We start from the raw sequence: 20,852 nt of genomic DNA on the forward strand, positions 1-20,852 counted from the left end.
CCCTTATGTATTAGATAGTGAAGACTGGTGTAAAGTTGAGGAACAGAGAGATATGCTGAAGAAGATGATGGCGATGGCGGCATCCAGAGTTAAGGTGATCAAGGATATGACGAGAGCCATCGAGACTCGCCTCATCATACAATGGCTTCTCTTGCGGGGGGACAAGAGGATGGTCCGCCACCTCTTCCATAGGAGGAATCGTGTTAAACAATTTGACATAGTCGAGGAGGGTGGTGATGTTTTCCTACCCGGTGATTCAGAGTTCATTGAAAGCAACTCTGTTGCTACGTCTCCAGCCAGTGTGGTTCAGGTAGCCGAGGAGATGGACGGTGCCATGAATATGGAAGATGACTACTATGATGATGCATATCCACTGGAGACGACGAAGGAGGAACAAGAGGAGGAATTCAAATTGGAGGATGATATAGACAAGGTGGCTGACCTCTTTATCCAAAGATTTCATCACCGGATTTGGTTGCAGAAGCAGCAATCTGACGAAGTGATCCATGCTTGAGTCTCTCTCTTATCAATATGGCATCATGGGATACATAAAAGTATCCTGCATGTATTTAATGTTAGCAGCAAGCCAGCAACATATATGACAATTATTGGGTAATTTTGGATGGAGAAGCAAGCCATTGTACAAGATCAGATTGTTTTGTTTTTTAAAAATAATAAAGCTATATCAATTGAGAATTTACACAAATAAATATAAAGAATTGAATATGGTACATAGAGATATCAATCTGTGATGTGTGTGTGTTAGTCCTACTTTATACTCTGAGGAAGCAGTGTTGATGATTGCAATAAATCATCATCACCATCATCATCATCACCACCATCCTCATCAATCCTACTCCAACCAGGATGTTTAAAAGAGAATTTGTTCCTATCCAGTACATGCCGTCTGAAGCCAGTTATTTTAGATGAGACCATGGGCATCACAAGAACTGACGATGCGTTAACCGATTCATCTCCCAAACCAAATGGTAGTGAGTAAGTACCCTGCACCAAAACAGAAATTTAATTTCCATATAGTTGATTTCTAAGTACCACATCGGTTTCAAAACAGAGGAATTCAAGAACCTTGGTCTTGATAAGCAAGTTGGCTAGTTTCATCCGCATCGTCTGCACAAGTGATCTCCAGTCTTTGATAGGAGAGTCCTCAAAGGGCGCAGCAAATCTGTAATTAATTGCACGTAGTGAATACATTTAAGTAGTTGATTCTACATAAGGAGCACACTGCATGTCAGTTCATGGGTATCTAAGTGCACTGCAGAATACCTGTCTGCATCATTTGGATGAGCGGCAGTTACAGAGACCAGAGGTGTATCTTTGATATCCCCGCCTGAAAGAATCCATCCTCACATATTAATATCAAACAACAGGTGGGTGTGTGGAGGGGGGGGGGGGTACTCAAGGAAACTATTGACCATCGACACTACCTTTTACTTCATCAGGTGCCAGCAAAGAAATGCCTATGAATACAGAAACCATTCCTAGTATAAACATTGTTGTCCGCAATGAATCAAATACCTGCTTAAAATATATCACATATTAATCAAGCCAATTCTCCGTTGGTGAAAATCAATTAGAAGTTGAAAACATTGCCAAACACCCAAAAAATTCAGAAGAGACCAGGACCACTTTTTAACGCCAAAAAAGTTTTCTATTAATCTGATGCTCAAGAACCAAGATCAACTGATGAAACATTTTAATTGACATTCAAGCTCTTTAAATTATTTTTAAACAAACTGTTGTAAGATAAGGTATACACGAGCCAGTCACAGAACTTTTAGTCAAGAACACCAGCAAGTCAGCAGGGAAGGGGAGTTAGATGCATGAAACAAGATAAGTGAGTCAACTTAGAATTTTGTAACTCAAATATATGGGTTGAGGCAGATGTGCACCTGATATTCTTGAAAGTATACAAATCCTGTACAAATGGAGAAAAATGTCCAAACTATCTGAAACATAGGGACAATGAGTATTGCATCAAACAGAGACAACCCTTCATTTAGTCTTGCCATCTGTAGAAATGATGAGAGCATGAACAATTAGAAAACATATCATATTATGCATTTTGACCATATTAAAAAATAGAAGGTTCAGATATCTACCCAAAATCCAGCTGTACTAAAGAACAAAAGTAGCATGGAGTATGTGAACCAACTATGCAACTGATACCCATTTGACATGGACAACCTTAGAAGATTTGATCTACATAAGCAAGTATTAGGAATTTAGTATACTGTAAACAGGTTAAATGTGGAGGAAACCTATTATAACACAACTTACAGAGACTTAGCAAACAGTACTGAACATGATCCAATAGCACCTGAAACAAGAGCATAAGAAAGTGGAAGAAGCATTTGCCAGTAGGGTTTGATTTCATGCCCTGGCATAGCAAACATCAGTTCTCCTCTCCTGCATTTTCCACAGTTGACTGATTACAAAGATTGAAAGTAGAGGTGCGGTCATCTAACCATAAAAATAGATCAGAAACAAGCTTTTGTTTTAATTTAATTATGCAGAATTCACTGTAGTCTCACCTGTACATAGAGTGACTCAAGAGAACAACTATAACCAGAATCAGACAATATATCAGGAAAGTGTTATTGCCATACTTCTCTGCTAACTGATCAGGCGTATAAACTGGTACAATAAAACAAAAGTTTTTTCAGTTCACCTATATATGATGCAGCATGATTCATAACTGAAAGAATACTAAATATGGAGCTTTATTCTTAAGCATACAGTATTGGGTTTGACATGTAATATGTAGTCGTGTAGATAAAGTTAACCAACAATCCCATATCCATGTGATCAGTATGTCTCTCTTGAATGATCCATAAGACACAAATACCAGTATTGTAGTGATACATCTAAATATCATATTTTGCAAAATATTAAAATCTGAAAACTCAATTCAGAGGGAAAACAAAAAGTTGCTTTTGTTTTCCTTCATGTGTAGTAAAAAGGACCAAAAAAAACGTGCAGCTCTAAACATCAAAACTATTATTGTTTAAGCTTGCATGTTTCCATAACTTTGGTCCTTGATGTGCATACTGAAGATCAGTGAAGTCTGGTGAATGTCGGAGAAGTTTACAAAGAATTGCTAAAAATGGATACTTTTTTCCCAAGATTTGTTTTTCAAATAGTATGATCATGATACGGAGTGAAAGACGGCCATGATAAGTTATACACATGAACTGAAATATGATAGGAAATAGAAATACAAACTGAAATGAACAACAATAATCCTCTAACGAGGCCCTACGGTAAAATACCGTCCTTAATCTAACTTAATATTTCATAATCTCTAAAACCTGGGACCTATATATACTACTAAGGAAATAAAGATAATAATTACTATTAACTACAATAATAACTATGTAACCACCCATTAACTCCCCACTAACTTCAAATAACTCCCCCACTAACTTCAAATAACTCCCCCACTAACACAATCATCAAGTAACCGTGTATAGATCAGTGTATTGTACTTCAAATCAATATGCATCAATATCATGCATGTTTTCTCTTATGTACTTGTGTCTTGTCACCAATCAAATAAAAGTGATGGACCAAGAGAGTTGTCTACTATCCCAATTTCTATCATCAAATTGAGTGTCAGAAAGTAGTCCTTAGGATACTATTAGGACAATTTCTGCGACAAATCAGAATGCTAGTTAGATGCTAATATTCTCAGATGATATACCTGGTGATTGGTGGTTTCCAAAAGCCACAAGGAAGATGTTTCCGAGAACAATGAAGGCTGTGGCTACGAGCACTCTGCAAATACAAGTAATATGCACGATGTTGAAAGAGTGATAAACCATTGCTATTTGGTTAGAGTGAAGTGTACTCAAGTTTAAGAATTTAGAAATTAACATACTTGACAGCCACATTTTTATTCAGCACAAAAAAGGCAAATGCGATGTTCGAGACAAATTGGACAGATCCCAGAGCTGCAAGAAGTGACTGCAGAAAAGATAAAAGAAAAAAATGACATCAACGTAAAAAAAATCAATTGTACATTATGCGTCTACTGGCCAATCAAGATAACTAAATACTACTCCCCTCCGTCCACCAAAAAATAGTCCCGTCCACCAAAAATAGTCCCGTCCACCAAAAATAGTCCCATGGGTGGACAACACGGGTTTTATTGAGAAATTGGTAAAGTAAGAGAGAAGAAGAAGAAAATTTGAGTAAAATGCACGAGAGAGAATGAGAAAAAGTAGGTAAAGTATGAGAGAAAGAGAAAATGTGGATAAAATAGTGGTAATAATTTGAGAGAAACTTTCCATTTTGTATGGGACTATTTTTTATGGACATCCCGAAATGGAAAGATGGGACTATACAAATGGCTGATTCGAAGAGGCTGTTTAACTTATGATACTCACCTGAGCAGCATAGCCAAATGAAATGAAATTAAGAGAGTTTCCAAGAATAAAAAAGATAATCCCTGCATATTAATAGCATGTGTCATTTTAACTGAGAGATCACTGGGCATTACTCAAAACGGTAGACCTTAAATTCATAGTACCAATTCTCCACGTCTGGAAGTATATAATAGGCTTTGTGAACGATTTTCCATTTGTCCCATTATTGCCAACACTAGAATGTCTTTCTCTCTACAAAATAAAAATACAAAGAATCCTATTATAAAAATGATTCTAGTGAAATTACTAAAGACAAAAGCAAGATCATCTTTACTTTTCCATATGTTTTGTGTAACAATGTAAACAGACCAGTAGAGAACCAAAACACAAGATGCCAGCATGGAATATATGTGTAAAAGTTCTAGAACATCATTTTCTATCCTATCTTGCTTTATCACCAACCAACTATGGTCCCATGGACATCATCTGCTAGTCCGTCATGCTCCATGGTAGGTTCAAGGAATTACTTTAACATATTGCTCTTGAATTGGAATTTACTGCCTTCCTTTGATTTAGTAGTATGATCCACAAACAAGTTGTACTACACACCTAACCGATGCTGACTAATACTACAAAATAAGCAGAAATGAGAATATTTTACAGGTAAAAGAATGGATTGGGTGGACACATGAAAGATTAATGCATACATTTCTCATGAAGAAGCACAGAGGATAAGAGAATAGATACTAAGACCGTAGCATTTATGATTATTAATTGCCACCATTGCAACTGTTATCATATGCCACTTGTGCATGCATGTGAAGGTTTTCTGGCATGCCATACAAAAATGGACCACTACAATACAAGGTCAATAACTGATACTTGTTTCACTTAATAATACAAATGATTAAAAGAGCAGAAAATATGTTTGCTGCGAACGAGGGGAATGATCCATTTGGCTAATTATCCCCATCAAGGAAATGAAAAATAATTAGCAAGCAGTTTAGGGGTAACAGCTGAAATCCCAGCGCACCTCATCATGACCCAATTTAAGGAGGTTGGTTCCAAAGTTGATTGCAATGCTGCCGAAAAGGTTGATGAAGGCTCCAACAACCCACTCCCCCATTGATAAGTGCAGGGTTGAAGACAGTTCAAATAAAGTAGGAAACCGTGACACTATTCAGCCACATTCATCACAATGTCAAGTCCAAATGTTAATTGCATACACCTAGAGGGCAATTCTTTTTTTCCTTTGCAGCTTCCAGTGTTCCTCAAAGCTGCACGGCCGAGAGCTGTGTGGGAGAATAGAAACCAAAGCCGAAAGTGGTGGATGTCCCTTCACGATCAATCAAAATAGAGCAATTCAGATTCTAACCTCACCAAAAATTAATCAATGTCACATTATGTTGATCCCCGAAGGATTAACAGTTGATATTGGGGAAAGAGAAATTGAATGTGCAGCAGCTCAAATTCTAATTTCTTCAGATCCGACCTAATGCAGATTGAGAAGCAATTTGAAAAAGAAGCAGTATACATAGATTTGAAAAAGGCAAAAGCTGTAAATGAAGGAACATTGCAAAAGTAAGAAATTCAAACAGCAAAGTAAAAATACCTGATCAAAAGAGAGGGAGCGACAACAAGGATGAATCAACAAAAGTCGTAGGAAAACCGAACCTCGGGGGGTGGGGCGGGATGAGGAGAGATTATGAATTGTCTTTCCCAAAAGGATGGAGGGAGGGAGGAAGAGAGAGAGAGAAGGGAAGACAAAATTTGGAAGCGCAATTGAAAATTCTTGAACGGCAGCTGAAGCTGGCCGTCGTGTTTGAGGAAGAAGCGTCTGCTCTTTTTCCAATTTCTTTTTAATTTATTCAACTCCATAAATTAAGGGTCAATTTTGCGTGCCAAAGCATACACGCGACATTTTATCGCACAACCGTCTTTACAAGCGACTTTCCAACTATAAACTGTTTTTCATCATCATTTTTTAATTTATAATTATCCATGATAAATTAAATTTATGTTTTAATGAAAAAATTTAATACTATAAATTGTGAAGTTTTGGAATAACATCATTGATTAATTTTCAAATATTTAAGGTATTTTTTTAAGATGCAATTTTCTTATTTTTAATAGAGATAAAACGACCACTAGTTTCCAATCCATTAACATAACACATAATACAAGAACATGACCTAACTCGTGTAACTAAATTGTGCCAATTGAGCAAACTAATCAAATCAAACCCAGCCATATTCATATTAGAACAAAATTAATTAGGATAATTAAGATCGATCAATTACTAAATAAAAGAATACATACCTTTAACTCAAGTCCAAACAACCAAACTCAAGCCTAATTGTATTGAACTCATTTAGATTTCAATCTAAACTAATCAAGTGAACGTGTTGTATTCTTCTTTCCTTCACAGTTCATCATCCGAGCAAAATAGCGGCCGTTGAATGCAATTTCACAAACTTTTTGCGTTGTGAACCGAGCAAACACAAATTACACGTATGCATTGTTCAAAAACGATAACGGGCATATATGGTAACAAGAAAAAGATTGTACAAGGGATGTACAAACCAAAAGATAGATGCTCCATAAAACATAATGTTTTTGCAATGGCACAAGTTTGTCAGGTAAGAAGCCTAACTAATTGACCCTTAATCTCGACAATTCATCATTCTTTTCCTAAATTACAGCTCGTTGAATGCAACTTCCTTGTCCAATAAACGAATTCTTGTCTGAAATATTCATATTCACTACAAATTTTATGTCTGATTAGTAGGGCTGCTTATGTGGTTATCAGTTATGGGTTAAAACAATACCAAACCGATCGATTATCGTCGTGTAATCAATGTCTTTACACATTAATTAATAAGTTGTTAGTGATCTCAATCAGTCTGCTTATTTCTTCATATATTTTTATCCCTGAGTATGTTTTGTTAGAATATGCTTATTTGATTTTCAACTGGATTAAGAGGGAAATGGAGTTGAGCAACATGATTGGTCGAAATATCTCGACCAAGGAGGAAATAAATCAGGAAGAGAAAAAACAAAAAAAGAACATACTTTTCTATCGTCTGTCACAATCCAATTGAAGTTTAAGAGTTGTGTATTTTATTATCAACATATAACTTAGGGAGCATTTGAATGTTTGCCCTATTAATCAAACAAAACGTCTTCTTGATGGAGAGCACACAGCTGTAATCTATATGAATGAATGACAACAAAGCATATATATCTGCGGACAAATCAAATTTCTTTTCAACATGTTTTTCCTGACTAACCTTGCCCTATAAAATCTCAATGCCGAGCCGATTACTTTATATACTTCATCAAGGCTCCCAAAGAGCTCTCTACTCGATATATGTCCTGAAAAAAGAAAGACAAAACAGATGATAAACAGTCACTAATCAAGAATGGTTTAAAATATAATGTGGTATACCTTCAAAAAAAAACTTATGAACTAGTTATAGTGAACGCATCTTGTTCGATCAACTCCCCCAGCAAGTGGTATCTATACTGCACCAATGAATTTGCACTTCTCTATGTCTAGTTTGTACATGTCTGTGTATACTAGTGATGCTAATACTTTATCAAGGCCGGTAGCGAAGCATAAAGTTCAGATAAACACTGGAAGATCCAATCGAGCAACTGTTCTCTTGGAAGTTCGAGTAGGAGTTCAGCCTAAATCACAATAAAATCAAAGATATGTGAAATATGCAGAAATTTGACTTGAGGGAAATCATGAAGAGATTTGATTCTTTCCCTCACCCTTCAGTATGTGAATAGTCATTTCAGGGAGAAAGTATTGACGTACCTTGATTGATCCATACTCAAAAACAAGAGAATTTCGATGTACTTCAGATGTCATTGAATCCATCATCAGCTTGAAAACCTTTTTGCTCATGTTTGTTTTCATTTGAACCATCTTGCCTGAAGCATATACTGTAGTGATTCCTAAATCTGCAGCCATTCTCCTGACGTATAGCTTCTTCAACAATATTTCCATGGAGTAAGGCTCTTTTCCATATTGCCGGCGTAGATTTTCAGTAAATTGAATTAGATTCCAGATATCTTTTTCAGCAGCTTTCTCAGCTTCATCTAGTATTTCCAAGGGGTTCTCTAGATAATTAATGTACTCAGAGGGAAGATGTGGATTCAAATTCACATCAAACTGCAAGGAACAAACTTGAAATCTTAGACATGCAAAGCTAAAAAAAGAAAGCACATCCTCTAATTTATAGTAACTCACATGAAGGATAATGAATAACAGATCATGGAAAAGAACATAGATGGTCAGCAGCTCGCCTCAAAATCAACTTTACCGAGTTAAATTATGTTGGAAAGTAGATAATACCTGCACTGAGTGGTAAGGAACAACAATTACGCGGTGTTCGTCTACCTGGGAGTCAAGAAACAAACATATCCCGTGAATTGGGGGAAAGAATCTAGACACATGAACAATATTTAATTTTCTTTCAATCATCACATTTCATTCCTCCAAATTATCGTAGTCATTACTATACATGCATCAACTAAGCATTACCTTAACAACAAAAAAAAGCAAACTACATATTACTGAGCAACATTTCCAATATAACTTCCAAAAACAAGCCAAAACAACAACAAACTTTTCCCATTATTATTAGCATTAGCAAAGAGACCTGTGAACTACCTTGGATAGGCTCTCAAACAGCATTTCAAAGAAAAGATCGATCCCAACATTCCCAACATCCCCTGTTTGTTGCTCACCGAATATGTTACCAAAGCCTCTAATAGCCATGTCTCTTTCTGCAATTTGAAACCCTTGGCCGAGATCTTTACATTCTTCTAAAGCAGCAAGCCTTTCCTGAAGAGTCAAATTGCAAATGCAATTTTCAATAAATAACCAATATAGCCACTCAGAGTCAACTGCATATAAGTGACATAGGGAATATAGATCTACAAATATACTGAGCCGCATATAACCTGCATTAATTTATTTCAATAACTGATATAGCTAATGCTAGATGAAATAAAATGGAACGTACAAGTGCGAGATCAGAAAGCAGCGACTTATCCGGGTAAAATAGGTACGCATGAGCCTCTTTATCTGCTCGGCCCACCCTTCCACGCAACTGGCCAGTGAAGTATGTAAATATTACAAACTGCTGGTCAAAATTTAAATTTTGCAACTCTATTGTGTTTAGCATGGCGCTTCTTTTCCATTTGGTATGTATATGTGAATGCCAAGATATTAGTTGTACATTATTTACTTCACGGTTTATTTTGCTTGGAGAAACAAAAGCCCAAATTCAGTAATTTAACCCACAATTTCCAAGCACAATATCAGTCTCAATTTTATCAACTTGGGAAGCTTAATAGATAATTAGACAAAGCACAGAGGAGACAGAAAAACCTGATACAATTGAGCAAGGCCAAATTGCTGAACATCTTGAATTATAATGGTGTTGGCATTTTGAATGTCAAGCCCACTTTCAACTATGTTTGTGCATACTAAAATCTTAATATGCCCCTGCGCAAACTTTTCCATGGTGTCCTCCAGCTGTCTAGAGTATTGCTGGATAAGACCACAAAAGAAAAAGGTTAAAACATAGTAGCAATTTTATTACGACATTTCCATAGATTGGCATCAGAATTTTAGATAAAGCTGCTGCACCTAGTCCTAAAAGGTAAAATCTAAAGTGCCTCACAAAAAAACAGCTTGTATGTTGGAAATATGAAGCAGATCCGCAATGCAAAACAAAAATAAGTTACCCCTAGACATATGTTCACAATGCAACATATATACATAATTCAGAATGTAAGAAAGATCACCTTTCCATGAGCTATTGCAATCTCAATATTTGGATAGGACTGTTCCAGAAATTCCATAACCTCTTCAAGCCCTGTCAACAGTGTATGTTGTAACATTCTGACTATGATTTTCCATGTTAACATGTGCGTACATAATTCAAGAAAATTTATACTCCCTCCGTCCCAGCTAAGATGACACAGTTTCCTTTTTGGTTTGTCCCAACCAAGATGACACATTTCTATTTTTGGTAACTTTCTCTATCCAATTAATACATCCAACCACTTTTTTATCACTCCAATTAAATATTCAACTCTCTTTCTCGCTCCATTTAATACTTACACCAACTCTTTCTCTCTCCAATTAAACACATTAACCAACAACTCCTAAAATCCCGTGCCGACTAAGAAATGTGTCTTCTTAGCCGGGACGGAGGGAGTAGTTAATTACCCTTAATACGAGGCAAAACATAAAACACTTGGCCACCACGGTCCAACTCATGGTTAATTGCAGAGGTCACCCTCTCTTTCGTGTATGCAGAAAGATGGGTTTTTATTGGGACCCTCTCCGGAGGTGGCGTTGATATCAAACTGCAGGGAGTGCAAAATGAAAAAAATAAGGAAAATACTATACACATATATCATAAAATAAAACCCAGAAGCACAAGCCATGGAAGTGGATTTTGAATGTCAAACAAGCTATATATCATCAACAATGTTAGATCTACATGTGGCCATTCTTTCTCATTTACAAGACTAGTTTATATAATCCAGCAGGCTGAACAAAACAGCTGGGAAATGCTAGAGTATTAGATTCATTTCAGCTCACGGAGAAAAATTTGCTTGACTGAGATTACCTGGCATCACGGAATCCAGTCAGTGCCAAATAAAGTGTTCGTGGAATAGGTGTTGCTGAAAGTGTGAGCACATCAACAGAGGTCTTGAATGAAGCAATCTTCTCTTTCTGTTTAACGCCAAATCTCTGGAAAGCAAATAGGGATACAAATACTCAAATATCACTGGAAAGTAAAAACTTTGGATACTAAATGCTGCTTCAGAAAAGATAGGTATAACAAGAATAACACAGAATTTCCAATTAGGTAATACAGGTTACTAAAGAGAGTCAATCAAGCAGGACCAAGTGCTACTCCGTCGATTTCCTTTGCTAACATGGGACCCCACAGCTTCTTCCAATTAGAGTGGTATCTTAGGCATACAATTTGTATTGTGGACAGTTGTTGTCATAGGCTTTCATTTGAAGGAGCAATCTACTTATTCTCTTTGCAATTGTTTTTCAAATCGCATTCGCAAGTTCATACAACTCATTGTCTTCTCCCTCACTTCTTTTCTCTAATAGTTTAAGCTTCTGTGGATTTTAAGTGAATTTCTTTCTAGTCTAGAGAGCATAAAGAATTTGTGAAATTACTCAGCACTCTGCTAAGAATATCATTATAAATCAAAACTCCAAAGCCATCAGTATCTCCTAGCATTTGTTATAGAAACATAATGAGCTTTTGTTTTAAAGATTAACCTTCACTTCAACAAATTGCATGTCACAGAATGGCAGTTTATGAACTTTCTACTAATAAAGTTTGGCTCTAGTCTTCAGGATGCATGAGTTCATGCTATAGTTTTGAATCAGAATGGATAGCATGAGACACAGGTAATCTAGAAGTATATTTTGCACAATTATGATCTCAATCAGTGCAATAACAATTTTATGAATGTGTATACTAATCTTGATGTTAAAAAAACAAATCATTTACTATATGTGGAAGATAAAAAAAAGAGGGGAAACCTGTTCCTCGTCAACAACAAGCAGGCCAAGTTTATTATACACAACACGATCACCCAGCAGCGAATGTGTCCCAACTATAATCTCCAGCTCACCATTCTTAATCATCTCTAGATGCTGCTCTTTCTCTGACTTGGTCTTGAAGATAAACAGGATGAATTCCATGGAACAAAGTTAGTACAAAAACAAAAAAAAGTACAAGATTATGCATTCAGGTCCAGAACAAGCATACACTATTGTACAAAGACTGAAAAAAACTATGAAGGAGTTCCAAAATTAGACCCGCAAGTTGAAACTATGTTCACAGATATTTACTTATCCAAATATAACAACATTGTGCATTTCTAGCTTCTAGAGACCATCATCATGCTGCAAGTGTATAAAAAATCATATACTAGGTAGCCATGTCTCTGCATTCCACCCATTAAATTCAACCCAGTGATACGTCAAGCTTAAAACAAAATTCCTTCTGATAACAGAAGCACCAAACCATACCCAGTGATACGTCAAGCTAAAAACAAATTACTTCTGATAACAGAAGCACCAAAGCAAACAAAAAACCTTGACTTACACCAAATCTGTAGAATACCAAAGCACAAATTCCACCCAGGCCCAAACCAAAACCTGAAAACCAGATGGTGTGAACAAAAAGCTTCTCTTTTGATGATACAATGCTTCATGAATTATTTGGCATTCACTATAGGTTCATTCAGCTAACCAAGCAGCATTTAAGATGTCTAAGATATAGGAAAAATATAGATATAAATGGAACTCAAATAACCACTTTTTCAAAAGAATCACATAAGGCATAAAGGAAAAAATTTCATACCTGAAACCTACTCAGAAGTCCAACCCTGATATAATGGTAACTAGAGAACCGCTCTGAGATGACATCAAAATGTTGTTTGGCCAGCACAATTGTTGGGGCCAAAACCATTGCCTGTTTGCCAGCTGAGACCACACAAAATATGGCACGTAATGCAACTTCAGTTTTACCAAAACCAACATCCCCGCAAATCAGTCTATCCATAGGGTTTTCTCTCTCCGTCAGATCCCTTTCCACATCCATGAATGCCTAGGTGAGAATCTAAATTGTGAGAGAAATGAACATCAACTAGGCCAGCTATATTGAAAAATAACTGAAGCAACTGCATATATGTAATGCATTGGTATGGAAGTATATTGAGAGTGGTAGACTAAACTGTCATCAGGATACTTCAAGGTCCTCAAAAATTTGATGATTACAGAGCAAACCATATGTTCATTCTTATTACCTGTTTTTGATCAGGGGTTGGTTTGTATGGGAACTGGGAAGTAAATTCAGACGAGGCAGCAACCTTTGGGTAGGTAGGCCGCTTCTGTTTGAGTCTATGCAAGTACAACTCCATCAAGTCAACAACCATTTTCTGAACAGCAACTTTACCCTTAATTCTTCTCCTCTCCCATGTAGTGGTATCATTCAATTTGCTCAATGTCCGTGGCTTTTTGGATTCATTTGGACTGGAAGCAGAAAACAAGGAATCAATTAGCATCAAATAATTGGAAATTCGATCTAGTACAGCCAAACATCGAAACCAACACAAATGTTTTTTAGGGGACTTATACCACTCACATAGTCCTGGGGCAATCTCCATAATTTCGAAATACCCTAGCATGATTTACCGGCATCTAGAAAAACTTAAATGGCAAACAGTAGGAAAACTAAGGAATCATGGGATTTCCTGAATAAACAAAGCAAGAGTGCACACAGTAGAGTACTCAAAAAAACAGAAATCAGTCATGCTTCTATAGTATCAATCGACATTTGAATTAACAGTCAGACCTCATTGCACAAACCAATAAACAAAGAAATAAACGAGTCGAAGCAATGCAATTAAATGGAATTTAAAACAAAAAAAAACCTACAGATTGTAGCGGTATAGCATGCGCGCTGCCTGCTTAACCGGCAGCTTCGCCATTCCATCGGCATACTCTATGAAAACATACTCAATTGGCTCCGATGAAGCTCCTTTAGGAACATCATATTTAACGCCGACAAAACGCCCAATTCCAACCTTCTTGTGAACCACATAGTCTCCGGAGCGGAGACTATACGGATCCACCTTATAACTGAAGGAGGAGGCGGAGCCGTCGCCGCCAACTCTTTCCCCTTTGAGCTTCTGCAAACCCCTCTGCTGCTGCTCCTTCACCTTCTGAATGTACATATCCGCCTCCTTGGCGTCCATGGACGGCCTCGAAGGCTGAGATTCCCTCTTGCAGTGCTCACGCCGAATCCTCTCATTCAGCAGCGATATGGAGTCGCGCCGCTCGCTTTCAACCGGAGTCCTCCGAGTTCTGGAGGTTCCGGCTCCGTTGATGTCGCGCGGGGTCAGCGGCGGCGACCAAAGTGCCCCTCTCGCTGTTACTCTTAATCTGAAGCCGAATCGAAACCAGTGCTTTGCGTCAGCCCCGCGGCCGGTATTGAAATCTCTCCAATTGATGAATGGAGCGCAATTGAGTGCGTCCATGGATGAGAGTGATGAACCGAAGAGTTTTGGTGATGCCATTACAGTCATCAATGGAGGTTTGGAAGATTTTGCCGCGCTCTCTCAGCTCCTCATTATCCCTTCTTTCCCTTAGATATTTTTCCGCTTATCTATTAGTACTTGCTCCATTTCAATTAATCTCACAATGATTTTAAAATAAAAAGAAATTACATTTTTATATTATGTATTTTATGAAAAATAAAAGAAGTATGAATATATTTTATGATATGAATTGAGAATCAAGTTTTGAGGATTGTTAAGTAGTATTGGTATAGCTTCTCCTCTAATTAATTTAATGCTAATTTGTGTGTATTTTTGTAGTAGTACAAAATTAAGATTTTATTATTTATTAGTACTATTTATAAGAAGAAAAACCCAAGCTAGTATTATTTATTAGTGAGTGAAAAACATTCCAACAACTCAAAATATGCATGAAACAAGCCCATCCAGCAAGTAAGCTAGGACAACAAAGATGGGCTTAATATCAGATCCAGTACAAAATATAGATATAAATGCTATACGTACTATTCACTATTAAAATGCATCTTTGATTATTTCATTATCATATAGTTAAATTAAATCCATCATATAGAGTTATAGTACAATTCCCTCCGTTCCATAAGAATATGCACTCTTTTCATTTTAGTCCGTCACATAAGAATATGCATTTTTTAAATTTGGTGGAACTCATTCTCCACTAACAATACTTTATTTCTTTTTTTTCTCTCTAGTTCTCTCTTACTTTACTAATTTTGCATTAAAACTCGTGCCAAACCCAAAGTGCATATTCTTTGGGACGGAGGGAGTATATGTTAAGGTGCGTAACTTTTTATTTTAAAAAATAATTTATAATTGATTTATTTGTTTATCATCTACATTAATTTTTATCATAGAATTCAATGATAAAAGGTGCGTAGAAAATTTGTCTAAAAACTATTACTTTATAAGAGCATTCGCAATGGGGCGGACGATAGGCCGCCCGATGCCTCGGGCGCGCCATCGTTCGCCCATTGTGGGTGTGCGGACGATGCCCGATGCATCTTCCGCGCCCTATAGATCGTCCGCGGACGATACACGGACGATAGGGCATCGTCTGCGCCATCGTCCGCCCACTGTGGGCGACGCGGACGATGACGTAGACGATGCAACGCGTTTTTATTTTAATTCCGAAAAATTTATTTATATAAATACCCCCTACCCCACCTTCATTTGTAACCTTTCCATTCACTTTTCCACACTCAAATTACACTATAAAATGGATTCCGGTGAATACCCAAGTCCGAATAGTCCGATGTTTGGGGGTGGTGCACGTTGGCCGGGTACAGACCCTGACGAATATCGGTCGTTCGACTCCAACACGCAGTACGATCCTGAATTCAGTACAGATTCATACGGTCTGTCTGACATGGAGTCGTCTCCAACTCGCCGCGCGCCGCCCCCGCCAGAAAGAAGCGGAACCGGCACCGGGCGTACAAGGTGCCACCTCCAGAAACGAATGAAGAGTACGCCCCCGGGAGGACGAACTACCAACCGGATGAAACCCTCGTCTTGGCGAGGTATTGGGTGGATATTTCGGAGGACTTGGTATTCGCGAACAACCAAAAGCAGGTTGCGTACTGAGAGCGCATCGCCGAGCGCTACAATGACGCGAAGCCGCCGAGCGCGTACAAGCTCCATAGGGAGCAGCTCCGCAAGCACTGGGATCAGGTGAAGAAGTAAGTCAACATGTTCTCGACGGAGTACGAGAAGTGCTCGAGGGAGCAGGGAAGCGGCGAGAGCTTGAGCGATGTGCGCGATTGAGCGCTGTTGTCGTACCAGTCAATGTACGATGACTTCAAGCATTTCAACATCTGAGCGTTGTTGTCGTACCAATCAATGTACGACGACTTCAAGCATTTCAACATCTGGGCGCTCTAGAAGGACAAGTAGAAGTTCCAGGGCAGGATTCTACTATCGGCTGCGCCAAAGAGGACGAGGACCACCGAAGCCGGTGCTTACACAAGTAGCGAAAGCGGCGCATATCCGGTGGACCTCAACCGGACGATGTACGAGGAGGAGGAGAGTACCGGCACACCGGTGTCTTCCCGATGTCCCATTGGCATCAAGGCTGCGAAGGACAAGGGGAAGGCGAAGGCGACATCCTCCTCGCAAGCCGTGACCGCCCCCCCTCCATCGCCAATCCTGACCCCGGCCCCGGCCCCGACCTCGACGGCACTTGCCTACGCGGAGTTGGCAGCGACAGCCAACCGGAGGACGTTGTTGGACACGCACAACGCCCTCATGCAATGTCAGGACCCAGCCAAAGCCGAATACCTCCAGGGGATGATTGATGAGCTGCGCCGCAAGTTGGGACTTTTGTAGAGTAGTCAACTTTTTTTTCATTTCTAACTTGTGTAAAACTTTTTTTTAATCAATGTAGGATTTGTCGTTTTTAATTAATCGTGGTATTTTTTAATTATTTTGCATTGACATATTTGAAAACATTTAAATTAATTAACAAAACAATAGTGAAACATATAGGGCGCCCTACTGCAGGTGGAAGGGTAGGAGAATAAAATGGTGACGTGGCGGTGCATAGGGCGGGCTTTAGGTCGTCCCTTAGGGCGCCCCACTGCTAATGCTCTAAGATTCTACAAAATTATTTGTAATTAATAAGAAAAATTATATACTAGGAATACTACTTTATTTAGTGTTACAATTCTTGTTCATAGAAAAATTATATACTAGGAATACTACTTTATTTAGTGTTACAATTCTTGTTCATAAAAAAAGAGTGCTATAAATAACAGTGGAGTACTACTTATGATGCAATTCACTTTTTTATATTGCAAGCTCTTTTATCGCCGATATTTCTTTTAAAGAGAATCATACCTTTGTATTTATCGGTCATTTTTAGTTGTTTCTCTCATCTCTCATGTTCCATACTGTAATAATGGAGTGCTCATTTCAGTTGGAAGAAGAAGGCAGAAGAAGGAAGCTCGGCTTTGAGCTGGAACTAGCCGAGAAGGAAGCTCGGCTTTGAGCTGGAACTAGCCGAGAAGGGAGTTCGGTTTTTGAGCCGAGAAGGGAGTTCGGTTAGTTAGCCGAGAAGGGAGTTCGGTTTTTAAGCCGAGAAGGGAGTTCGGTTTTGAGCCGAGAAGGGAGTTCGGTCTTGAGCCGAGAAGGAAGAAGCAACCTAGAGAAACTAGCCGTTGGAGCAGCAGTTAGTTAGCTGAGATGTAGCGGTTATTCTTCTTGTTTTCTTGATTCTTGTTGTAGTTAGTTAGTAGCAGTTGCTACTTGATTGTAGAGCTTTAAATAGCTCATAAACCATGTATGTAGTTAGTAGTTTTAATCAATAAAGAGTTTTCCAGTTTCTCTCCAAGATTATCATCTTCAATACTCAAAGTGTGAGTGTGTGTGTTTCTGCATTGTGTGATCTCATACAACAGTGAGTGTGTGTGTGATCTTCTTGAGTGTGTGAAAGCCTTGTGTATCTAAATCACAACACATACATCTTTTTTATTGCAAATATTGAAGTATATTAATTTACTTTGAATGGCGTTAACAATAGTTTTGGAATTGAAAGGTTAAGAGTTACGGAACGACAAGAATTTAACCTAACTTTATGATTTTGATGACAATTTGCTCTTTAATTAAATAAACATTCCCATGTATACATGTTGAGTGGTGATCCAAACACATGACTGCATGCGCTACTTGTTTGCTTGTAGTTTCCAGATAATACTTAATTATTAATCTTTTGTCCATAAACAATAGTCTCATTCTTCTATGTTACCTTGCCCCCACATGCAAAATTAGCGCACTCCACTTTTGGTAATTTTTTCTTGCTTATGAGACGAAACTCTTATTTTTCAGTAATAATACTTCAATCTCTTTCTCTTTTTATCTCACTTAAACTATACTATTATCAATTTCACATCAATATTTGGGTAAATTGTGTTGGCTCAAAGTCTCTACTTTTGGGAGACGAGCTAGGAGTAATTTTATTGGTCAATGATGAATATTTTATTGGTCAATGATGAATCGGCATGCTGCGCGTATGCTTCCTTTCTTCTTGCAAACTCACAAATCTGCTCCTTTGGAACCAAGTGCTCTGCTATTACGGACATGTACATGTATACTTCCTTTCTTGAAATACAGTAGTACTCCTACAGAGCAATAGAAAAACAAAAAGTGATGATGAAATTGAAGGCAAAAAGCAAAAACGCAGTGAGGAATAAGTGAGTGAAGAATCAAAGTCGGCACTAAGTAAGGACTGCACCGTTTTCTTTCTCTCCTATTTCTCCATCATCTCTTCCAAGACCTAATTTGAGAGAGAGAGAGGAAAATCTGACAAATTGAAAGCCCAAACAGCATTATCAACCTGCTTTTTTGGGTGTGGTTTGAGCACACCATACAAAAACACAATAAGAGCATCCTCATCGATGCTTTTAGGCAAGAGCATGGAAGTGGGCCCGGACCCACTTTTATTCATTTTTTACTCTCTACTCTTTCCCAAAAGCACAACACCCACTGGAAGGACTTGGAAAGAGACGAAAACGCGATTAGAATGCGGATCAAGTTATATGGAATGATAACCGAACCGGTCGGATCAGTTAGCAAATGTCGTTGCCACTTAATCAATGCGTCTTGCTCTCGCTCTTTCTTCCTTACCAAAGTAATTTGTAAACTCCCAATTTTGCACAACTTTAACAGTAAAGCGGCAAGTTCGGGGTCGATCCCACAGAGAAGTTGGCGTGTTGAGTGTGTGAGTAGTGAACAGGGGGGGTTGGCTGCTGCCAAGCTTTAACTTGGGAGTTTTTAACTACTGTTTTTACTCTAGGCATAATTAAACTAGCTAGCTTGATCAACGAAGATTTAAATACTGGGTCAAGTAAATTGCAGGTAACAACGGAAAAGTAAACGCTAGGATGAAAACGAAATAACTTTGATTAAACTAAACTGAGAGCAATACAGCATGAAATTAAAACTAAGCTAATACTTCGGAAAATAAGAAAGCAAGTAAAACCGAGAAGAATCTCGGCGGGTAATTTAGGAATACGCCGACAGAAAACAAGTATTCTACAGCGCTTCTTTAATTCCCCTTTCTAACTGCGCATTACTTTATCTAGGCTAAGCTATTCTAGAGAACTGGACTAAGCTAAACTAAGCTAAACTAGACGGAAAGTAAAGGATCTCCCCTTCTTGTGATGGCATACCCTCTATTTATAAGCTCGATTCGGCCTCCAGCTGGATAACGATCCTGACAGGGAATATTCGCTCATGCTGAGAATGAGCGACTCATTGATTGCTACGTGTCTTCCTTCTAGAATGACGACGCTTTTGAGTAACAGACTCATGACTCAGGTCCGTCCTTGCGTCTCATAAGCTAGCACGTGTCCCCTTCTAGAACGTTGTCCTTGATAACAGAATGGTGCGCCACATCCAGCTCATTTCCTCACGTGTTATTCTTCTAGAAGCCAGCGGTCCCCGCCTAACTGCTTGATCACTCCCCTTGATCAACTCCCCCGATTATTGGCCTTTTATCGCCTGTTGTACTTGCTTGATCAGTTTGGCCTTGCTGCCTTGGTCAAGTGGCATTCCTGCACATTTAACACTTATTTTGCGCGATAAACCGATCAAGTAGCGTACATTTTACCCTTAAACCGATGCATGAAATGAGCCTTATCAAACTACTCACACTTAAAACATACTTGTCCTCAAGTATAAAGAAAAAAAGAAAAGAAAAAAAGATAAGGCAAATTTCAGGCATGGTTTATTTATTTCACAGGTAAAAGAAAAAACGAAAACAAGACTTCAAGATAAAAAACACGTATTCACATGTATGCATTAGACCGAATAATTTTCCAACAATCATACCTGAGGTCGAGGTCAATCCATTTGCCAGTAGCTTGTATTCCTTCTCTTTCGCTTTTGCTTGATCAAGGTGTGAGCTTGTCAAGATTGCTCAATTTAAAAACCATTGTTGGATTCACTCAGTCACTCATTTCTCACTATAGATATTAGGACTTGTTCACTCAGTGTTGCCATAAATTTAATACTTTGAATCGGACTGCACAAGATAGTTCCTTAAGGTCTTTGTTTTGGGTTGTAACGGGGCTCAAGGGTAGTAACGTATTAGGGTAGGGTCCTAGGGGTTCTAAGCTTAAAATAAAATTTGTAAATTAAAAAGAAAAATCACATGAGTAAAAAAGCCAAAGATTTGACTAAACTCGCTGGATCAGATTTGGAATAATTATTTCTTCCTCTGCTTGATGCTCATTCTTGGTCAAATTTCGACCTTTAGCCTTACAACTTCCAGCTTATTTCCTGACTTTTGATTTTCTGGGTCATGTTACAACTATT

The 20,852-nt window shown here is 38.2% G+C and overlaps 3 protein-coding genes across 4 annotated transcripts; 1 reads left to right on the forward strand and 2 right to left on the reverse strand.

Moving 5' to 3' along the window:
• The first annotated feature begins 73 nt into the window (after positions 1 to 73).
• On the forward strand, positions 74 to 514 carry LOC121760385. The gene has a single exon (XM_042156066.1). The coding sequence runs from the start codon at positions 74 to 76 to the stop codon at positions 512 to 514; it is 441 nt and encodes a 146-aa protein (XP_042012000.1).
• Positions 515 to 653: 139 nt separating this feature from the next.
• LOC121762053 (probable magnesium transporter NIPA8) lies at positions 654 to 6,254 on the reverse strand. Its single transcript, XM_042157809.1, has 14 exons — positions 5,998 to 6,254; positions 5,419 to 5,721; positions 4,550 to 4,637; positions 4,407 to 4,468; positions 3,899 to 3,984; positions 3,722 to 3,795; positions 2,553 to 2,655; positions 2,299 to 2,427; positions 2,121 to 2,220; positions 1,911 to 2,030; positions 1,446 to 1,536; positions 1,285 to 1,348; positions 1,087 to 1,183; positions 654 to 1,005 (listed from the first exon to the last, which is right to left on the reverse strand). The coding sequence occupies exons 2-14, from the start codon at positions 5,509 to 5,511 to the stop codon at positions 769 to 771; spliced, it is 1,344 nt and encodes a 447-aa protein (XP_042013743.1). The 5' UTR covers positions 5,512 to 5,721; positions 5,998 to 6,254; the 3' UTR covers positions 654 to 768.
• Positions 6,255 to 7,482: 1,228 nt separating this feature from the next.
• On the reverse strand, positions 7,483 to 14,606 carry LOC121762586 (ATP-dependent DNA helicase At3g02060, chloroplastic-like). Of its 2 annotated transcripts, XM_042158512.1 has the most exons (14): positions 13,885 to 14,603; positions 13,254 to 13,479; positions 12,809 to 13,054; positions 11,983 to 12,117; positions 11,042 to 11,166; positions 10,636 to 10,775; positions 10,209 to 10,279; positions 9,790 to 9,951; positions 9,422 to 9,508; positions 9,067 to 9,240; positions 8,749 to 8,793; positions 8,209 to 8,565; positions 7,834 to 8,075; positions 7,483 to 7,760 (listed from the first exon to the last, which is right to left on the reverse strand). In XM_042158512.1, the coding sequence occupies exons 1-13, from the start codon at positions 14,532 to 14,534 to the stop codon at positions 7,974 to 7,976; spliced, it is 2,520 nt and encodes an 839-aa protein (XP_042014446.1). In that variant the 5' UTR covers positions 14,535 to 14,603; the 3' UTR covers positions 7,483 to 7,760; positions 7,834 to 7,973. The 2 variants fall into 2 exon arrangements, with proteins under 2 accessions (XP_042014446.1, XP_042014447.1); XM_042158513.1 differs by lacking the exons at positions 7,483 to 7,760; positions 7,834 to 8,075 and having other exon boundaries at positions 8,426 to 8,565; positions 8,644 to 8,793; positions 13,885 to 14,606.
• Positions 14,607 to 20,852: the final 6,246 nt, after the last annotated feature.

Source organism: Salvia splendens, chromosome 13 (assembly GCF_004379255.2).
Source record: "Salvia splendens isolate huo1 chromosome 13, SspV2, whole genome shotgun sequence".
Classification (NCBI taxonomy): domain Eukaryota; kingdom Viridiplantae; phylum Streptophyta; class Magnoliopsida; order Lamiales; family Lamiaceae; genus Salvia; species Salvia splendens.

What these genes read in the sequence shown, in the direction of transcription:
- LOC121760385 (XM_042156066.1), top strand. Translation starts at nt 74, where the DNA reads ATGGCGGCATCCAGAGTTAAGGTGATCAAGGATATGACGAGAGCCATC.
- LOC121762053 (XM_042157809.1), bottom strand. Translation starts at nt 5,511, where the DNA reads ATGGGGGAGTGGGTTGTTGGAGCCTTCATCAACCTTTTCGGCAGCATT. An exon ending in GTACTGTTTGCTAAGTCTCT is followed by an intron (nt 2,221 to 2,298) that starts GTAAGTTGTGTT and finishes TTGCTTATGTAG; the next exon opens with ATCAAATCTTCTAAGGTTGT. An exon ending in TATACTTTCAAGAATATCAG is followed by an intron (nt 1,537 to 1,910) that starts GTGCACATCTGC and finishes TATTTTAAGCAG; the next exon opens with GTATTTGATTCATTGCGGAC.
- LOC121762586 (XM_042158512.1), bottom strand. Translation starts at nt 14,534, where the DNA reads ATGACTGTAATGGCATCACCAAAACTCTTCGGTTCATCACTCTCATCC. An exon ending in TGTTTTGCCTCGTATTAAGG is followed by an intron (nt 10,280 to 10,635) that starts GTAATTAACTAC and finishes CACTGTTGACAG; the next exon opens with GGCTTGAAGAGGTTATGGAA. An exon ending in TTGCAATAGCTCATGGAAAG is followed by an intron (nt 9,952 to 10,208) that starts GTGATCTTTCTT and finishes GGTCTTATCCAG; the next exon opens with CAATACTCTAGACAGCTGGA.